Raw genomic sequence first — 22,561 nt, forward strand, 5'->3', positions numbered from 1 at the left:
AGAGTAAAAAAGATATTTTTCTTTCGCTTTGTTTTCCTAGATGAATAAGTGTCGAACGAAGGTTCCAACATGTCAGCTCACAGGCACTGACATCTGATTTATTTCACTTCTCCATGACTGTTATGGTCACCTGAGGCGAAGTAGACAGTGTGAACCGCCAACATGTCATGTTCCAGCAGTGGCGAAGACGCCAGCGTGAACCGTCAACATGTCATGTTCCAGGAGTGGCAAAGTCGACAGTGTGAACCGCCAACATGTCATCTTCCAGCGTAGGCGAAGACGCCAGCGTGAACCGCCAACATGTCATGTTTCACCTGTGGGAAAGTAGACCGTGCGAACCGCCAACATGTCATGTTCAGCCAGTGGCGAAGTAGACAGTATGAACCGCTAGCATTTACATGTAATGAATACGAAGCTGTAAGCGAGGATCTAGCTCAGGGCCCACTTTTTCAAAACTTAATACGCTTGCCACTCGCCCCCATTGAGCCCTTTACGTACAATACTTATCCAGTCGGTGAATACTGCACCATTTTAACATCAGAGTTGGCGAGCAATGACGGCAGGGACATGCCCCAGGTAAGTCAATTCACAACCTTCAAGCTAGTGCTTGCCTCGATTGACCACCGCTTTGCCAAGTAGGAGCTGACCAGAAGGCGAGGGTAAATATGCTCAACTGCCTCCCTCACCCTTCATCCTTAAAACATAATGAAAATAATCATGATAATTCATATCAACACACGTAATACCATCGCATACTTTAATAATTTAAATAACTACAGTACAGTATACATGTGTGATGGTGCTTTCTATATATGTGCAATAGATGATAAAGAGGCGCACCCAGGAACAAATTACAACATTCCCATTAAAATACATTGTCAACGAATATTGGACAGTATATTTATAAAGGAATAGTAACAATAGATAATATATAATTACATAGTTTCAGCGAAGAGAACGTCTTTAGTGACCTGGTAACACATACGAGAAAAGACAGAAGGTGATGGGTGATTTCATTACTATTTATATAATAACACACTTTATCGCTTTCTCATACTATGATATGAATACTTACTGACCAATGACCACTCACACATGAATGATGACCTTGTAACATGTATGAATGCAAGCATATACAATGATAACGTATGGTGAAAATGAACATCCTCACGTCAAATTCTGGATGGATAAATAATTATGCTAAGAGCTTATTTTCAATTGGGTCTATCATCTGCATAATTAAGCGTAGTTGTTTATACCTGTATGTGGTAGCATTTAAATGTGGTAGCAAACATGTCCAGTATATTATGCAAAGGGAAGTAATCGCTGCATTGAGTTTCAGCATTTTTATTTATGTTGTAAAGTTTCCTTACCGTTGACCAAAGTCAAATACGGTAGATGTTTTTTGGGAAAATGCCCGGATGTTGTCATTGGTTTCAATATGGTGGAACAGATGCGTGTTTTGGCTGGATTTTTTAACAATATTTTCATATAGGCATTCTATGGGATATCGACAGAGGAGTTATTTCGTTTATGACAAAGTAATTTTTTTTTTGATTAGCCAATTAGTGGCAGGTTCTATCGATTTCAGGTTGCATTCTTTTGAGTGCATTTAAAAAAAAATACTTTGGCTAGTAGTGTCAACCTTCAATCCCTTCATCAGAATACTGTACTCAGTCATCGATATTAGCGTTGGTAATCGACAGGTATTATTTAAGACCGGCAGCGGAACTCAGGGTCTGTTAAGATAAGTAAGATATCTTTATGTACATTGTAAGCCACATAAGTTTCTTTCCAGTGTTGTATTTGATTATGTGTGTGTAAACGCCAATTAAAAATTGTCATGACTTGTTAATTATAATCATTGAATCATTGATATACTAGCTCTGTTTCTGTTGCATGATTCTGAACCATACGTTCTGACGTCATGCACATGATCAATACCATGAAACATATAATTATATGATATTATCATTGTGAGTTAAAATAACTACTGACATTTTTGGAAATTTCTACAGAAAAAAGGCAGGAAAATCTTAAAATAGTAACCCAGCTTTTTCCAGGTGTAATGTCTATCAATGTTTATACTGTATCAAAATAAAATGCCAATATTCAGTCATGATATAATCAAACATTGTCAACAAGGCAAATACAACTACATTACTTCATGAATGCAAATTGTTATGTATTAAAATTAATTAATATTTTCTCGAAAGTGGATCTGAAAAATAGAATAGATTTCAGGGCAGAGGAAACAAAGTAACAGCAATTTACTGAAGCCATCATAATAATAACTTTAATAATATAAGCTCTGTACTGGGAACACATTTTGACTTTTCCTTATAGATTTACTGTTAACATTTTAAACATTTGTTTTATAATCACTTTTTAACCAAGTTCATTGAAGTCATGTGTGTTTCTCTTATTTCAGAAAACAAAAAATGTCAGGTCTAGAATCAGAAGAAAAAATGGAGCATATTACTCCAGAACATCCGTTACCAGAAGAAATACAGAAAATGAACAGAGATGAAACAATCTGCAGGTAATGCTATGTCTGTGGAAAAAAATGTGTGAAGGCGACCACTAACTTTATGATGTTTCATGGTTAGATGCATACTGTCAATTGCATTCAATATGTTTGTTGGTTAAAAATGAATAATGTTCCCCAAATTTAGGTTGTGAGTTAAATTTCTTGAAAAATCTTGTTAATTTAATGGTTTTCATGATGTGAAATGTTTGTATGAATTGATATCAATGATGTGTCGTAAATACTTTGTTCATTTTTTTGGTATATAAGTGTTTAAGCTTTGGACTTGAATATAATTTGTAGACTGCCGACTGTTGTTAACAAGGTTTTTCCAAAGTGAAACCTGGTTATTAGAATGATTTCATTGATGTTTTAAAGGGACGGGGCGACAAACTGACTTATGCATTTTGGACCTCAAGTTTACTTTTTGTTAAGAAAGAGTTGTCAGCTAGCTGTCATGTCATCGTTGTTGTTCTTGTTCTTACTGGTCTCATACCACTGAAATACACTTTTTGAATCAAGGTCCATAACTGTGGTGTAATATTTATCCAGTTATGCCCCTTGACCCACTCCAAACCAAACAGATCAATGGTATCCTCTTCTGATGCTCCTTTTATGAAAAAGTACATTCACCTTTTGTCAAATTAATAGAACTTAATACATTTAATGATGATTTGCAGATATTGTGGAGTTAGCTACCTGATCCACAATGAGATTAAAGCCCTTGAGAAGAAAATGAAAGCCATGGAGAAGGAGTTGGAGCATCACCAGGGCTGTGATGACAGGGAAAACAAACTGAAACAGGAGCTCAATGTAAACAAATTTACATTTCCCTAATAGACTGAATTGAAAATTGCTTTTTAGAAATAAAACCATACTGGTTTTATATTTTTTGCTTGTGTTAAAAATACTGTAGAAGCTTTTCCAACTGTTTTTGATAAATTATAATTCCAAAATGACATAATTATGACAAACCTACTTTGCGTCTGAATTTGAAATGGAAAAAAATAATTGATTTTGTAGAGATGATAAAAAATTAAAAAAAAACACATAAAAATAATTGTGTGATATTTGACAGCATTTTATGTAACTACATTCGGGACATATTTCTTTTCAATTGTTATATTTCAGTCACTACAAGAGCAAAGAGGGGAATATGAGATGACAATTACAGTCAAGGAGTCAGCGTAAGCTATTCTCATTTCAATTTAGATTAAGGAGCTTTCGACTGTTTCAGCTCATCGAAAAAAAAAAGGTCAAGGTATTGTCATAGATTTGTTGTCATGGGTGGCTGATTGCAAAATTTGGGCTAAAACTGTTCAAGATATTCGAATGAAACGTGTTGTACATTTTGCCAGAGACAGTTCTCACAATTATAGAAAGGCCCATAATTCTGGCTGAGTTATGCCCCTTGTTTGACTGGGAAAAAGCAGACAAGCATTGATGCTAGCTCCATGGCGCTTTTGTTAAGTCAAATATTACTCAAATTTATAAGACTTAACATTCTTCCATTACTTTTAAATGCCATAGCATTGTGATTGCCAGCTGTTGCAAATACTGGTAGGCTTTACTATTATGAAAAGCCTTTTTAAAGCCTTTAAGTCTGAAAAAAATGGAAACTCACTAAACCGGACAAGGTCCAGACTGGGCAAAATTTCTGGTTTAGTGAGGATTCCGGTTTAGTGAGGATTTGATGTACGGAGTAAGTTTACTCAAAATATTAACTGAGTTAACCTTTAAAGGGAAGTTTTTTTAACCAACTTTTTTTCCAAGTCTTAAAATAAAACAACTCGCGTAATTTAATGCTTGTTAAGTATGTTTGATAGTTTAATTAAAGCACCGCTCTAATTTGATTCAATCATCAAAGTCTTTAGATAAAACAACCCTCCAAAATGATCACTTAATAACCGTTTCTAAATCTTTATTTTCTGCAACAAACAAATTAATGTTTCAATCAATTTTCTTTTCACAAGTTTGATTATTGCGCGGCAATCAATCCACAGCGCAATCATCATTATCGATTATCGTGTTAACATAGCATCACAGGTGCAATATTTAACGACGCACCGGCTGTCAAAACAAAGTGACACGCGATTCGCGAATTCCTAATACACAAAATCATTTTGACATGTTTGAACAAATATACGTCCGGTTTTGTGAGGTAAAATTACGTTGACAACTAACAAATTTTCTCGATTTTTTGTCCGGTATCCAGAATTCCGAGGTTCCGGTTTTGTAGGGATTTTTTTACATTGAAAATAGAAGGGGAAAACCGGGACTCTGAAAAAAGTCCGGTATCCCGAGGATTCTGGTTTTGTGGAGATCCGGTTTAGTTAGTTTCCACTGTACCACATATTATTTGAAATCAAATTATTTATTATATATAATTATATGTAAGGTTTTTTTTAATTCAAGGATCGCGACTCTAACCAACAGCCTGAAATCCCAGGAGTCTTTGTGCCAGAGACTACGCAGCGAGAATGACGATGCGCTAGAGAGGATTTCAAAACATGAGAAGTCTTACAAGGCCTTAAAGTAAGCAACATAATTTTATTTGAATCACACATTTGAAAGTCTTTGAGATAGTGCTCTGAAGTTCTGGATTGTTAGTTCATTGCTATAAGTTTTTTTAGTACACATGTTAACAGTCACAATATACACATGTATTAAGGTCTTGTCAGATTTATGTGCGGCCTATTACTCTGGTCTTACTTTTGACAGAGACAGAAATAACCAACTAGAGCGAGCCCTCCCCCGCCTGAAGTCAGCGGTCCATCAGCAGAAGGCTGCGGTAGAGGAAATTCACTCGTTTATGGAGAAACGAGATGCACAGATGAAGGAAGAAATTGCCATAATCTTGTCACATGTACGCAACTCCTGTCAGATGGAAATTAAAGGTAAGATTAAGTATTTTCAGTGGTGTAGTTTTTGCTAGGCTTAAAGGCCCAGGCCTGCTTTTTTTTCACTGCAACGAAAGAATAACAACTGTATTAGATATTAATTTCTCCTTTGGATAAATGTCAAAATGCCCCACAAGCCAGACTACATATAAAAAAAAATCAGAATAGCCTATAGGGATGCCTCCTGACTTTGAAGTCTGATGCTTGCACATCGAAATTTGTCTAGCTACACCCCTGAATTTTGCGTACATAACAGCAGTTTGATAGATAGATTCGACCTTCTATGGTCACATGTATGAGATGCAGATTAAAGGTATGATGAGGCATGCAAGTCAGAAGTTCTATATCGTCACCTTAGTGCAATAACTCAATAACTGCATATAGAAATAGAAGCAGATATTGAGTTATTGCACTAAGGTGACGATATGTTAGCTTTTACTGAGTGAATACTTGCACATGTGAATTATTTAGCAAGTGAATTTTCCCTAGTAGTAACGGTTTACCAAAAAATCTCTTAATTAAATAAAAGAAACCTTCCATTCTTTTGTCACACATGATGCAGTTTGTGTGTGTTCGATATTAAAGGTAAATTATGAATTAACAAAGTTATTTATTTAAATTATCTTTAATGAACTTGTCTTTGAGTTGTTAAATTGATAAACTTTGTATTTGCAATATATATATGGCCCGTTGAACGATTATTGCTGTTTTAAAAAAAATGGTACAATAAAATGAGGACTTTTGTTTTGAGATTGAAATCGCTAGTGAAAATAGACGCAGTAGAGCATAATATTCTTGATCAGATTGATTCGTTAAAGTCATGAATCTTTCCAACACTAAAGCCATGTACAATACTGTTGTTGTTGTTTGTACAGAGAAGTCTGAGTTACAAGATCTAGTCAGAAGCCTTGAGTCCCGGTTCAGCTCAACGACATCGGAGACGGAGGACATGAAGATCCAGCTAGCTCGCCAGGAGAAACAGATACTAGAGCTAGACAGGCTGTATACAGAGAACAAGGAGCTGCAGATCAAGTGTCAGCAGCTGGAGACGGCACAAGCAGGTGAGTGCATGATGGGAATTAGTTTAAACTTTAATGCTTCAAGACAATTGTGAAGGTAAAAATATAAATTATTCTTAGTCATGGCATGAAGTTGATTGGCATGGAGTTGCACAAGAGTGTGGTCTGTTGCTGGAAAATCCAGTGTGCTCAGAAAAACACACACTTTTTAGGCTATGTGATCACAAACTTAACTCTCATAGGCCCAGCCCGGGAATAGAAACCAGGACACCTTTGTTAAGAAGCAAGTGCTTTTATCATTACCCTTACCAGACAACCATTTGATGGGACTTAATAACTACTGTGTCTAGTCCTACCATGAGCTTGTTATTTCCTTTAATGAAGACAAGTTATGGTAGTGTTATAGTGCTGTTGTCTGCTTCATCATACTTTTAATATTAAGTGTAACAAGTTTCAGCTTTTACATTACATTCGGTTCTTTACCTGTAAAGAATATTTAGAATTTGCCATAGAATGGAGTGTACTTGTTAGCTTCAACATTAACCTGGTAATAGAGTTTGGCATTCTAGTACTACGGTGATCATTACAGGCTATGCATTAAATCCAACATGTTCTCTCCGAGTTTGACATTATTAACATGAAGTCCACTAACTAGAGACCTAATTTGCTATTATGGGCATTAAATCTATAACAATTCAGTTTCTTATTGAACATTGCAGAGGGAGAAAATAAACTTAAAGATCTACAGACAAAGTGTTTAAATCTCACTGCCAAGGTTGAAGGTAAAACAATGCACAGTATGACAGTTTGTCTGCAGTTATTATAATAAAATTCATTTAATCCAATCTGTTAAATTGTACAGCAAAAATCAAATTACTCTGGTAAATGTGCATTAAATAAAGGAGCAAAGTGACAAAACATACTGAATATATACTGTTAATAATGATGTTTGTGTTCGGAAAAAGGCATGTATTAAATTTTGCTGATATTGCCAATAAATTGAAACTGAATTTATTATTTAAATTCTGCAATGCTTAGATTTAAAGCCTTTTCAGGAACTGTATTTTATATTAGACCACATGTCAACAACAAAGTAATATAGAATATACAAAACCTTTTGCATATTATAACTGTTTTACAGAAATAGATAGTCAGAAAACTGAGCTGCAGTCAGTATGTTCATATTTAACTACGGCAAATAAAGGTTGGCAAAGTGCACATAACTCTGCACAACTCTGCATTCACATTTTATGACTGTCAGATTTGTTAAGAACTTATGCACTTTATGAAAACTTTGGAATTTGGTTATATATAATTAATTGTTATATGTAACCATCATTGTATTACATGCATATTTTAAATATGAAACTATGGATTATGATGTATTCACACATATATAAATACATGTATAATAATCATGCACAGTTTTGTTGGATGCTTGTATTTATGACTAGCTTATTTATGAAAGGAGGATGTCAACTACAATTAATTTTGAACTTTGCAGAATTAGTTGCTGACTATGAAGTTTTGAAGTTAAAGTGTGAGAATTTCAAAGAATTTGAATTAGGTGAAATACGATGTTTGTATTGTACACACTGTTCATATTTAATCTAAAAAAAAAAACCTGTTCATTTTTCAATCAAGCTAACTTTTAGTTTTATGATAGTGTTTTTGTAGAGAATTATGTTTCCGACATTGTAAATGGTAATTTTTGAAAATATTCAAATATATTTTACACAATGTTCAAACATTGATAAAAATGCCCATACATTCTTCAAGTTAAAAATGCAGTTTAATAGTTTACTAGTAAAACAAAATTGTTGATTTACAGAGATGATTGAAAGAAATGCCAAGTTTGATGATCTACAGATAAAATATAGTGAACTACTAAATGTCAATGAAGGTAGATCATGCACAAAGCATTCACAGCACCTCCAGTCCAATGGATAAAACTGAATAATTTATTCTAAGGTTATCGGTTGGCTAGTTTGCACAATATGGCAATTTCATTGGTCAACAGTAATTATTGGATAAATATTGACCAATCAGTGAACATTTTGACCAAATTTTACCAAACCAAAGACTTAACTAGTTTGATACAATTGGCTGCTGCATTCTAATGTGTTTTGAAATATCTGATAGACTCAAAAATGTAAGAAGATAACAGGTGAAAGTGTGCAATTTGCTGATTTTATTTGATAAGTTATACTATATGAAACATACTTTCAAAGTTATGATTATCAAGATTGTAACCTAGATTTCCAGCCAATGCCAGCAGGATTGGTCTTCTATAAATGCCACAGAGAATTGTTAAGAATTGCCGTTTTACAACTTAACAGACATAAGGTCAGAATTAAGTTCATCATATGAACACATGCTATAATCTATACAATGGTTACTTGCTTTGCCCTTTTTAATGTTACATAAAATGTTTTTAACAATATCTAAATATAATTCTTCAAATAATCACTCTGAGAATGTTTTTACAGAAAACAAAGTCCTATCGGAAAAGTGTTCAGAACTGACAGGGATGAGAGAGAGTAAGATTCCGAATGTCCCTTTTCCCACCCTTACCACATGATATTTGTTTGCAGTGTTTTACTTTAACAGATTTTCCACGTGTTTCACTTTAACAGATTCTCCACAGTTTTTAAGGTTGTCTGTTTTATGATAGTTATTATCATCACTATGTGAAATGTTTAACCTGGGCCCAAACTTAAAATCTGTTTGAAGACACAGATGTTTCAAGCCTTGCTCTGGCTTTGGCTTGCTTCAAAATATTGGTTGAGGAGTGCCCCTTTTTTGACTGAAACACTGAAAAGCAGGCCAGCTTTTTATCCACTTGTGGTGCTCTGGTTCATGCTTACAGCATTTCCACAATTTTATAAAGTTCTTTAACCTCTTTTGGTTTCTTGTTTCCATAGCAGTGTGATATTTTGGGGAAAAGTCATCAGACGATTCTGTTTATCCTCATGGCAGCATTTCTTTTATATCTTTCTTTATCTTGATAAAGAAGTTGGCCATTGTAAAATCCATAACTTGTAGATTTATGACGTATATTTGGAATAACTTAATGTTATGCTGTATTCTCCATCATATCAAAAAGGGTTTATTATTATTCGTTGTGTTTAAGTCCTACATAATTTTCATTGTTTTCATATGACAGAACCATATAGCTTAATTAGTTTATGAAGAAGATGAGATAGCACTACAGTTACTAAGTGTTTTGGGTGATCTCTTATTCAAGGGTTCTGAGTGTCATTACATCAAGATTGATACAAAGAGAAAAAAACAAAACTAAAGATTGTCACCAGATAGAGTACTGTACTGGGCTTGTATGGAACCATGCACTTCTAGGACTGTGATGAAATGGTCCACCTTGCAAGCATTATTGGTTGCCAAGACATAGACTCACAGTCAGGCAAAAAGATGACATTTGTATAATAATAACTTTGAACTTTTCTCTATATCAGGTTTGAGACGTGAGCTGGAAGAATCTATAGAGAAATGTCGCAGCCTACAGATGGAGACACAGCAGTTTAAAGACCAATACAAGTATGTTCATAAAACTGTCAAAATCACACTTAACGCAACTTTTGAATGTTGATTTTGTAAATATATGAAATTCATCTTTTGTTTGGTTGTCTTTTCAGTGGTCCAAATTAGGGCAAGCCCATACATCCTGGTAAAATGTTTTCTGGCTGGTGCAAGATCTTAATATTTATAACGGGCCTTGTCATGATTTGCCAGAATTTGAGCATGTTGGACCAGAAGTCTTAATTTTTAATACAGTGTTTCATTTAAATATTTTATTACAAAGGTTACGATACACCATTTCAGAACAAAAACAAGCGAGATGGAGCAGATGGCTTCAGTACAGAGGCGTAAAGACATGGATAATGAGTTGAACACTCAAAAGTAAGGCAAATAGTCTGAGTTTAAGATTTAAAGGGTCATATGTGAATGGCATATGTTCCATGTAAGCATGAGTACTGATAATATAAAAATGCACATCTGCAAAAGGTGCACATTTGAATTTTATTGTATTATTGCTATTACTGAAGGAATGAAGCTATGAAAAGAATGCTGTGTGACTTATGTTACAATTAAATAATGCTGACTGCTTTCTCCAACACATACTTTTTCCAAAAATAAATTGAAATATTTCTAGTTACATATGAAATTTCACTGTTCTTTTTCCTTCAGACTCAAATCTGACCTTCGACAGAAGGAAACAGACTTGTCCAGTGCTAAGCGTGATTTGAAAGCACTTCAGATCAAGTTTGAAGAGCATCAACAGCTTGAGGCCGACCTCAGTCGGAAAACATCCAAAACACTCAGTATGTATAGAAAAACAAATTTACTTTGAAACGATGAATGTGTGCTGTTGTTTAAGTTCAGAGTGTTTCCTGGTTGTTATGGGCAATACAATTTTATAACACTTCTTATTGTTGTGTTGCAGGGTTCCCATAATTTTCTTCCGAATGTAATATTGCTGATTTTTTTTGTGCCAATAGTTTTTTTACCACTTTTATATACTCTTTTTTGTCAATAGCAATAGTTTTTTTAACACTTTTATATACTCTTCTGTATTGTTTAACTCGTACGCTTAATTATGGGCCTTGAGAATGATAAAACTTGAAACTGTAAAATGTCTAATTGCACAACAACAGTAAGAATGAATTTGTAGTCAATTTTACTGCACTTTGTGCAAATTGTGACAAGACTGTGCAAATACCATTTTGACCAGGTTACTTTCCGCCCGTCTGTCCGTCCGTCCGTACGTCCATGTCCGTCCATCCATCCATCAACTGACTGACTTACTCTTATTTTTAGATGAAACGAATGAACTGAAGGAGTCATTTTTCAAAGCCAAAGAAGAGATAGATAATTTAAAACAGGAAAGGTAAGAAATCTGATAAATACAAATATACCGTACATATCCTATAGTGCGCACAGTGCATGTAAGATACATGATGTTAGCTGATTTGCTGATATACAAGAAAAGCTGATAAAATGTTAACCAGAAAAGCTGCACTTTTTATAAGTTTTGAATTCAATTTGTTTGTTGTAGTCATTGAATCGTGACCATAAATATTGATGAAACAACCCTCCTGCATGTCTGTAAGTGTTAGTTTATTTGTAAGGACATGCACTTCTAAATAAACATATTACTCTCTTTCAAGGATTTCTTTTTACTTAAAGTAATAGAGATACACTATGTTTTTCTTGAGTGCATGTCTTAGTTCTGTATATCTGTTAATTTTACTATTTCATTGGTTGATTTTTTTCAGTGATGAAACTGCTATATGAAGTAGTACAATCTTATCTCAGAATGCTTAAAACTACATGTTTGTTGTACCTTATTTCAATAATTCCCATCCTTATTTATTTGGAATGAACGTTAGCACTTATATGACACACTTAACCAATTACCAATTAATGGAGCGAAAGTGAAAAGTTCTAAGTAAAATTATTGTGACTTTTGGTGCCATTTTCTAATGGCTGGTTGTTGATTAATTTACATTCAACAAAATGTATTCATGCAGTCTAGAAAACAAACATTGAACAATATCAACTAAAACACACATATTTAGATTGTCTGTTTTTGAAGAGAAAAAGTCAAGCTTTAGTGATAGCCTTGGTGTTGTTTAAAAGATGTTATAGATAATTAAAATGAAACTTGGTTTAAACTTTCATTGGTATTTGTTAAGTTGAGCAATTTGTTTGACTACAAAAAAACATCAACAGACAACTGTTGGTATTTGGTCCAAGGCACACTCATTTATTAAGTCGTATCCAACAAGATTCAAAACTGTGAGTTATCATAAGGCAACTTTTTCACTTTTACCCGCCAATGTTTGTTATGCTTTCACATTATACTGATCACCTGACTGGCATGTGTGTAATGTTGTCGTACCTCTAGAGAGGCGATGATAACATCCCATCAGAACCGGATTGAGCAGCTGCGAGAGAGTTTTAAAAACAAGCTGGCTGAGGCAGATAACTGGCAGGATAAGGTAACTCTTGGATGCCCTCGATTTTTTCACAGAATGATAAAGGCAATTAGGCTAACAGTAAATCATTGCCTAAAAAAAGGTTTATGACATGTCATAGAGTTGGTGTCCCACAAAAACATGAATGTTGGCTGTTACCTGAAAACCATTTAAAGTATTCAACTGAAGTAATGGACATGCCAAAACACAAGTTTCTTTCAAGGCTTTGATGCCTTGAATGGCTTTTTATGTAAAATCTTATATCACATAGCAATACTTCTTGATGTAATGTTTCTTGTATTAACCGCTTTATCAACTGAATAATAACCAGACGTATGATTGCTGTAACATGAGATACTCTGTATGTTGTATGTTTGTGATTTATAATGTTTTTCTTTTAAATTATTCATTATGTTTGGTTATTGTTTTTGTTCTTTATGGAATGTATTTTGCTATGGGCTCTTAGATCAATGTTAGGTGCAAAAATATAGTTGTTTCTTTCCATTAGGTCGACCGACCCAATATTTTCCTCCTGATTTTATTTATAAAAAATGTGCATTTGTTGTCTAAATTTGCCCATTTTATAACTTAAACCTTCTACAAAAATGATATACGGGTACATTGATTTAGGTTGGTTCAGTACAGTACAGTGAGTCCCAGTTCTCAAAAAAAGAAAATTGGCAACAAAAGTCATGCCGACCTTTTTACCCTAATTTTTTGGGAGAAGTTTGTAGAAACAAAGAACTTTTTTTAATTGAAGTACACTGGTTTTGGTGATTGAACTTGCAGATCCACATCATTAATAAGCTTTATATTTTCTCAATAGATAAAGCAGTTAAGCTATATTGCTAGCCTTGGTGTTAACACCTGGAGCAGTTTGAGCAATACATGAATGCCATGCCTTGTACCCAACTAGGATGGAAGGTCTCAGTTTGAAGTGCAGAAATCCATTAAATCCTTCATGACTTATGTGGTTGTGTATTTCAGCTGGAGGAAGCCATTGCCAAAGAAAAACAGAGACATGCAAAAGAGTTGCAGGCCTTGGAAGCAAGACTTAAAGACAGCTTTGTAATGGTGAGTGGTATTGTGAAATTGAGAAAAATTCATTCAGCTACCTAAGTCACTCTTATACTTTAAGTCAGTGATATGGTTATGCCCCAATGAGGTCATGCACTGTGTAAGGGGCATTATTTATACTGCACAATGCATTAAGCTACAGTTCTCGGTTTCAGTGTTTCAATTCAGAACAATATTGAATACAACAATTTATGTCCATTTCGAATATTCTAATTGCACTAAAGTCTTAAACTTTCATCTGTTTCTAACATTGTTACAGGAAGAAGGTCATTAGCCTTAGTATATTCATCAGTTATGTAAATTACAGCTTAAACATACATTTGACAAGAGTTAACTCCCTTCACTGAAATTTATATATTTTAAGTATTTTTCTGCCATTTTACAGGAGTTGGAAATAGAGAAAGGCAAGTATCGTGAGTTGATGAAGAAATACCAGGCTGGCAGCCAAGAAACTGAGGAAAAGGTTGGCTCTGGTTTTGCTCTGTATAGACTTAGGTTATCTGGGTATGGTTTTTTTTCTATGAAAAAGGTTAAGGTCTGTCAAAGCAGTCTTGTTGTTTGCAGTTTTGTTTGACACAGGCATTGTTGGAAAACTTCAATGTTTGAAATACATATACATCTAGCAAATCCCATCAGTTTGCCTGAAACCAAAGAGTATTATTTGAGTGTTTTTTTTTACTCTCTAAGTAACAAATTTTGAAAGCCACACTCTCACAGTTCAGGTGGTTTAATTGTATAATTGTCTGCCACTCACCAAGGAGTTTGTGGATTCAAACCCCACAAAAGGTACTTTCTCATGGCCTCACATAATGGACAACAGTACTGATTTCTACCTGGGCATCTTACTTGAGCCTGATTCTTAAAGCTGTCATCTTTTGTTATTATCTAGCTATATGTTATTATAAACTGAAGCCATACTTTACTACATATAAGATTTTTACCAAGGAGGAAATTTAATGTTAACCCTTTACATCATGTCGGTATATCTATAAAGCTATCCATAGAGCGAAAATATCTGTACTTATTGAGCTGTTGATAATTGTGTAATGAAGTGTGGATAGAGGAATTAACCTGTTCCAAAGCTGTAATACTCTATGATATCTTTTAGCTGAGAGCACAACTACTATCCATAGAACAGAGGTACAAGGCAGAGATATCCGACCTCAATGATTTATTGGCCGAAAACAGGAGAAAGTCAAAAGAAATGGAGGATGAACTCAGACGAGAGATTGCCAGTCTTAAAAACATAATACGAGACCTAGAGTCCAGGCTGGGTGAGTAAATTAGTGAAGCTATAAAAGTCTTCATAGCTGGAACAGGTGTGGGGCACTTTAATGCTCCTACACATTAAATAATCTGTTCTATTTCTTTTGATGTGTAAGACCTACTAGTTGAAATAAGCTCAGTGCCTTTATGTTTCTGAGTTTATTTCCTGGGTAGGAACTAGGATCCTTATTTACATATGACTTAAGTCTGGGTTTGAGACTCAATACTGAAAACTGCAAATCTCCATTTTATTGTACAATCTTTATTAGAAGAGTAATCATGGTAAATCTGGCAATACCCAGCATATATTGCAGATACAATGTTTAACAATTATTTACACATATGCTGTTAAGAATAACTACAATTTGCTGTGACTATGACTTTGTTATGACTACAAATCATTAATGACATTAATGAACTTGCTTTTCTGAGTCTTGAAGTCACTGTAAACATAAGTGAATAAGAGACCAGGTGTCCTCTAGAGAGAACACATAGACACCGACACCACAAGATCGCTCTCATCCTTTCATCTTATGCCATACTTTTGTTATACTTTGTAAAATATTTGTATAAAAAAAATGACAATGGGCCTAACTGTCCTAACATACCATGATGTGACACAGTTTGTACCCATCGACAGGTCGACTGGATGTGGGAAATGAAGATTTAGTGGTGAAGTTAAAGGCCCAGCTGAGGGAAACCCACCAAGAGCTTGAGGACACCAGTCAGGCGCTTGATAAACAGACAAAGGCTGGGGAGGACTTCCAGGAACAGGTATGATGGTACATCTAAGTCCTCTACAAGTTATGAAGAGCAGGAGACATAGAATAAAATTATAACCTAATCCGCTGTGGTTATGTAACCATGAAGATTAGTTTTCAGAAATTTAGTTCTAATATTCCAATTTTATAGTTTGGCTTTTCAAAGGAAGGTCAATTAGTCATTTGAGCTGTCATCGGAAAGCTCCTGCTACTTTTGAAATGACCCCCAAATTTAAAGGTAATTGTTTTGACATCATGTATGTTTCCAGATCAAACATCTTCAAGAGACTGTTCAAAAAGAGTGTGAGGAAAGGTTTGAACTCACAGACGCATTGAGTGCTGCCAAGGAGGAGTTGCTACTTTTGAAACGACCCCTAGGTAATATTTGTTTCATTTTGAAATAAAGTGTTGAGTGCTGCTGAGAAATAAAAATAAAAATCTTTTTAATAACGTTATGCTATAGAAGTGTACAAAATATAACACATTATGTTATCATGATATGTGATGCAACTGTTTGCTGCTAACAACAATGTATGAACTGTTCATGCTATATATTAAACTTGATTTTGTTTTTTACTGTTTTGAGTGATTTAAATCTATGTTTTATGATGTTTTTTTGTCATGGTTGAGTTTTTGAAGTATTGTCTCTCATGGAGATCAGTGTTAAAGCTTTACATATGCAGTCTGTGTATTTATTTATATCTTATATTTTGCATACACTTATTTAGGGTCAAGGCCAGTGAGTGAAGGTAATTCAAGGTCACATTCTGATACTTTTCTATTTTTAGCTGGAAATCACCCTTCAATATTACATGTTATTTATTTTGTTTCAAAAGAAATAACGAAGTGCTGTCTTTTTGTAGTAAAACATTACCAAAGCAGATATCTGAAGATAGGTCGTGGTAAATATTGTAGTTACTGTAGATTGGTCTAAACATGAGGTCCTTCCACTGGAAATGTTTTGGTTCTTGCCGTTGCAAGGTTTTAAAATTTGCGACACTATTATTCTGAAAATAAAAAAATCTATTTTTGTTTCTGGGATTGAAGATTTTCAGCCTGATCTATTTCCAAAAACAAATACTATATATATTTTACTTGCAAAAATGAAGTTCTTAAAATAGGCAATTTTAACGCTTCTTTGGTAATATTGCAAGTCTTTGGTGGGTAAATATGTTGTTGCATATTAACACTAGATAATGATAAAGGGTTCAAGTAAGGGGAAAAAATAAAATTGCTGACCATTTGCCTATTTTAGAGTGATAGAAACATAACTAGAGACTTAAACATGGTAACATATCCTTATATTAATGCAGTCATCGGTTTGGTTGAAAAAAGGGATATCTGTTGTAATCTGCATCGAAATGGCTTATCTGCTTCAAACTGTAGCTGTTAGCACTAATTGCCATAATCATGCCATATCTTTATTTTTGAATTTAGAAGGTTACATAATTTTGCAGTATTATACACATTATATATACATGTAGCATCTGTCACCTGTTGTCATATAAAACACAATTTTATTCAATGAGTTCAGTAAATTTATTAGTAAACAGGCCTTTGGCGAGCTTACTGTAATAAAACTGTGTATTACGTAATGACTAGTGTCAGATTATTTTTTATCACATGCCTTTTACTTGTAATAAACTGCAAAAAAGACAAACCTGTTACACTGATGATGAGCAGAATACCATAAACTGAAAATTTCCCACGCTATATGCATTGCAGAAATGTAGAATCCAAATTTTGAAAAAAGATATATATAAATATATATGTAAACAGTATATATCCGATCATTTTAATCATGTTTATAAATAAGTACAATGAATTCTGTGATGATATCCAGAAAGAACCTTTCAAATAACTTGCTTGAATATTACCAGTTAATCAATAATTGTTTCCAATTAAATTGTTTACAAACGTGCAGAGTGATATTGTTATATTACATATGTGTAGTACATAAAAATACACTTGATGGTTATATTTAACCGTAAACAAGGTAAAGCATGTGAAAAATATATAATTTTCATATATATATATATATATATATATATATATATATATATATATATATATATATATATATATATATATATATATATATATACAAACAATTAACATAATGTAATTGAGAGGGTGATTTTCACTACGTTTTAAGCTTGTCTGTTTTTCAAAGAAAGTATAAGCAACATTCTTAAAAACAAGAGACAAGCTTCGGTGTTTGCTTCCTGTAGACTTATTTTTCTCCCACCTCAGATAAGTAGATCCAATAATTTAACCAGGCTAGAAATTCTTATCTTGCCCATGGGCGAAGATAAAATGCCCGTATGGAACTCCTTTTTTGGTGGTCACCACATTGTAATTACCTCCCTTGTTGAAGACTGTCGTCATGGAAACCTTGTCTTGTGGCAATATTTAGAACGTTAGTTAACTATTTCTCGCTTCAAATGTCACCATAAAACAGTTTTCACGCACCTTTCAAAAAATAATGCGTCACTCTCAAAAGAACTATTTAACTGAGACCGATTTGACTATTAACATAATTGGAATCACTGCGTGTATATCCATGACGACCACGTATTATCGCATATCCATACACAATTATTTTTAACTAAGCACAAAAGAGTTCCAGCAAAAAAATAAATTTTGACTTATTTTTGTTTAAGTGAGGTGGGAGAAAAAGCATCTACCATAGCCGCTCGTGTAAGATATGTTCATCCCGATCCTCGCTCAGGGTGTTTTGCGGAAACTCGGTAAACCTCGTTTCAGCAAAACACTCCATGCTCGGGTCGGAATGAGCCTATCTTACACTCTCGGCCATGGAAGATACTTATTTATAAGCTTCCTTTAATTCAGCTTCCCATAAACCCTTGAATTACATCCTGCAATCCTACATAGTTTCTGGTTGTGGGTTAGTTCTGATTTTATAACCGTTTACAGCATGAGTTTAAGATGTTTCATCGTTTGTTCACATGGAAATGAATTCTACTTTGTAGAGCTGAGGCAGATTGTGCATGAAAATCACTTTTGGATAGTTTTACCCTGTGTTTATGCTAAGTCACACATTTCATGCTGAGATTAAAATACTAGTATCTATAATTGAACTGAAAAAAAAACAAATGTCTTTTCATTGTCCTGGTGTTACTGTAGGGGTTATGCAAATGAAATGTGTTAGGTGCTGTTTATTATTTATCAGAAAATGTGTTTATTAAATAGCGCCTTTGCAGACAAAGGGAGGTAACAAAGCAAGTATGAGAGGCAGGTGTCTAAACCGCTAGGTAGATTGTTTCCCCTGATAGCCAGAAATTGTTAGTTCACAATTTAACCAACTTATCACCAAATTCTAAATTTGTGTGCACAGTGTTATGATAAATAATTAAAAAGAAGTTAACGTCACATTTTTTTACTGAAGAACTTTGAAATGCAAAAACATATATTTGGCTTTATCTCTATAAAGGATCCCTTCAGGAGACAATCACATGTATAACATGCTCCATAGATCTGGCATTTGTATTTGTCGAGGTTTTTTGTAAAAAAAAAAAACAGAACAAATTAGCATAGGGGTTTTCTCCAACAGTGCTCTTGTTGTGTGTTTTTTTTTTCAAAAAGATTAAATTATAGTTGATGTTAAACCTTTATCACAGGTTTACAAGATTTTTGGTCACAGTTTTGAATTAACTGTTGCTGTTTTTTATGTAGGTATTGGCTGATGATTTCTTAAGTTGTTTTTTTCTAATTTTTGCATTGATTTAATGTGAATACATTAATCCCAGATATCTAAATACTATAATCAGACTGGCATTGACGTCTTTCTTTATCTCATTCATTATTGGTTAAGCAAACTTTCCACTTTGATGTGATAAACAGGTCTGATAAAGTATATATATACACTTGTCCTACATTTAAAATATTAAGAATTCAATTTGGAATTGATTGAATGTTGATAACCAATGAATAAGTTGCCTTCATGTTAATTTACAAAAAAAATCAAAATTAACACTTCTCATGAATACTGCCTCTTCTGTCTTTATGTAAACACTTTAACTTAAAGGGTTACTGCACTTTGTCTTGTTTTCTGGCTTCCTCGTAACAATTCCCCCCCCCCCCCCCAAAAAAACATGATTTTAATGGTGTTAAGTAATTATATATAGAAGCCTAAAATTTTAATCACATTATTATAACAATTAAATAAAGATTTTCATATGAATTTTAATAAACAAAATTATGTAAAAAAAATTACTATTTTTAGACCCATTATTTTTCTGACTTAAATGACTATGTATAATATCTATTCCATCCAGCGATTGTAACATATTTTAAAAATATAAACAAAGCATTAAGAATGCTTGCATCACAGTTCATCTAGTAAAAGAGGCTGAAGAGAGCTTAATTTTTTGCACCTATTTAAGATTTATCTCGAGTCTGATCTTACCTTATTGCGTGTTTCAGGTGGATATCAAAGTGTAACACCTCGCCAGAGCACTAATTTGTCCCTCCCTTCTGAAGAGCAACAGACACCTAGTCAAAACACGTCCGCTCGACGTACCATGTCCGAGCCACAACCAGTCATATCTAATAGACCCCTTACCTCAAAGCCTCATATATATAATGGAGGCATGAAAAAGGAATATACTTTAACGAATAATAATACAATGGTGTTTATGGGTGACCAAGGAAATGGTGGATCGCGAGCTGTAGGCGGATCTACAAAACGGACTGGTGGATCGCTAGCAGAGAATAGACGGAGAATTGCAGCCATACTTGGAAGAAAGTGATGATGTTCGTGTACTATTTTATGTCAATAAGCAATGTTAAATTTTCTTATCAGTATATTTTGATAGAAAAGGAGTGTGCTGTTCAAACTAAATGACAACTTGTCATCACTTATTTAAGTCAGAGGACTTTAAAGCACTCATGTTTATATAGTGCCTTGGATCCATTTCGGTTCATTTCAATTGAGAATATTACATTCTAGAAACAGATCTGAATAAATATTCAACTTAAATGTATTGATGCATCCTCAAAATTGTTCATTGTCTTAAAGAATCTAAAAACATTTTTAGTGATTTCTGTATTAAAATAAGTGCCTGTATACTTATAGTTCATTTTGATACATTTTCCTCAATTATATTTTATATATACGGTAGTCTGATTTGATAACATATTTTTTAGTTTCATTAAGTTTGTTTTATTGAACTAAGTCTGTGATACTCTCAATACATAAGATTGTGCTCATATATATTTTAAATACCATATCTTTGATAAAAATTGCATGAATTTTGATGAGATTAAACATAATGATCATTTAAGTAAGCTGCCAAAATGACATTTCCAAATACAAGCAGATGTTTACTATTTAAAATGGTGCAGACACAGTCTTATTAAAAACAGAACGAAGGGATTTGTCCTCAGTTTTAATTAGATGCTCATAGAGATATCCAATGAGTTGATATTCATGTTTGAGTGTGTGATATAATGGTTGATATTATTTAGGACCAATAAAATGACAGTCATAATACTTGACTTTTAATTTTCATATCTGTCTGCACCAGACATGAACAATAAATTTTCATATTGACCTCCAAATAAACAATAGCTTATACTTAATTTATTTTTTTACAACTCGGATGAATCCGCTGATGTTGGCCAGTTTCATGTTCTGTTTGTGCAACTTTGTCTTAACAATTACAATTTTTGTCCTAAAAAATATATCTTGAATGAACACCAATTTTAGCCTAAGTCTCAGATTTTCAAAGAAAAGAAGGTCTTAAACTTGTTGTTGATATCGCTGTCATGAATGACTTTGATGGCATTTTAAACTTTAAACTTTACCTTAAACATGACTTAGATACTGAAAGATTTTCAAATTGAAACTTGGTATACATGTTGGCAGAGGCAATACAGGCATGTGTTTCATGGCCCATAACTCTGGCTTGGATAATTGATTGGTTATGCCACTTGCGAAAACAGGCTTCCGCTTGAGTTGCTCGTGTCAATTTGATACAATATCAAAGGCTGCTTTAACATTTACAATATGAAGTGATTTTTACATCTGATCAACACTCATTACTTTCTAATGATATATTTATCGGAATAAAAGTGTCCTTTAATTACAAATTATTGAAATGTTTTGTATTTCATAGGCGTTTAGCTTTATTATATGTTTATTTCAACTATTGAATGTTTATTTGTAATAAAACTATTTAAACATTAGGCTTCAATGATTTTCTTCTATAATACCTTTGATGCCATATTAACTTGAATCTAAAAGAAATGTCAAACCTGCGAAATGTTGTCATATGACCTGCGTCTCATTTAGCAAGAATTGACACTAAAGCATTTCACTGACCACACACTAAAAACCAATACCATGGCTTGACAAGAGTTACTTGCCAATGAACACATACACACTGAGAACCAATAGCAAGGGTTGACAAAAGTACCTTTCCAATGAACACATCTACTGAAAACCAATAGCATGGATTGACAATAATAACTTGCAAATGAACACACACACACTGAGAACCAATAGCAAGGGTTGACAAAAGTACCTTGCCAATGAACACATCCACTGAAAACCAATAGCATGGATTGACAAGAATAACTTGCAAATGAACACATACACACTGAGAACCAATAGCAAGGGTTGACAAAAGTACCTTGCCAATGAACACATCCACTGAAAACCAATAGCAGGGATTGACAAGAGTAACTTGCAAATTAACACATCCACTGAAAACCAATAGCATGGATTGGCAAGAGTGACTTGCCAATGAACACATCCACTTAAAACCAATAGCATGGATTGACAAGAGTAACTTGCCAATGAACACACCCACTGAGAACTAATATCATGGATTGACATGAGAAACTTGAAAATGAACGTATCCACTGAAAACCAATAGCAAGGGTTGACAAGAGTAACTTGCCAATGAACACATTCACTGAAAACCAATAGCAAGGATTGACAAGAGTAACTTGCAAATGAGCACATCCACTTAAAACCAAAAGCATGGAT

General features: G+C 33.8%; 1 protein-coding gene across 3 annotated transcripts; it reads left to right on the plus strand.

Moving 5' to 3' along the window:
* The first annotated feature begins 1,450 nt into the window (after positions 1-1,450).
* Positions 1,451-21,737, plus strand: LOC128245577 (uncharacterized). 3 transcript variants are annotated; one of them, XM_052963776.1, is made up of 23 exons: positions 1,451-1,541; positions 2,432-2,542; positions 3,208-3,340; positions 3,659-3,714; positions 4,943-5,062; positions 5,249-5,424; positions 6,303-6,488; positions 7,166-7,228; positions 7,588-7,650; positions 8,278-8,349; positions 8,936-8,986; positions 9,920-10,001; positions 10,287-10,364; positions 10,653-10,786; positions 11,283-11,352; positions 12,373-12,466; positions 13,430-13,516; positions 13,905-13,982; positions 14,628-14,793; positions 15,426-15,559; positions 15,816-15,924; positions 16,275-16,295; positions 19,993-21,737. In XM_052963776.1, exons 1-23 carry the CDS (start codon positions 1,534-1,536, stop codon positions 20,316-20,318), a joined length of 2,418 nt encoding a protein of 805 aa, XP_052819736.1. In that variant the 5' UTR covers positions 1,451-1,533; the 3' UTR covers positions 20,319-21,737. The 3 variants fall into 3 exon arrangements, with proteins under 3 accessions (XP_052819736.1, XP_052819737.1, XP_052819738.1); XM_052963777.1 differs by lacking the exon at positions 16,275-16,295; XM_052963778.1 differs by lacking the exons at positions 7,166-7,228; positions 7,588-7,650; positions 8,278-8,349; positions 8,936-8,986 and having other exon boundaries at positions 16,275-16,448.
* The last annotated feature ends 824 nt before the right edge of the window (positions 21,738-22,561 follow it).

The sequence above is a fragment of the Mya arenaria genome, chromosome 9 (genome assembly GCF_026914265.1).
Source record: "Mya arenaria isolate MELC-2E11 chromosome 9, ASM2691426v1".
In the NCBI taxonomy this organism is placed as follows: Eukaryota; Metazoa; Mollusca; class Bivalvia; order Myida; family Myidae; genus Mya; species Mya arenaria.

Excerpts from the sequence above, each read along its gene's own strand:
- LOC128245577 (XM_052963776.1), top strand. Across the intron at positions 7,229-7,587 it reads TCTCACTGCCAAGGTTGAAG|AAATAGATAGTCAGAAAACT; the intron begins GTAAAACAATGC and ends ACTGTTTTACAG. Across the intron at positions 10,002-10,286 it reads CAGTTTAAAGACCAATACAA|AACAAAAACAAGCGAGATGG; the intron begins GTATGTTCATAA and ends ACACCATTTCAG.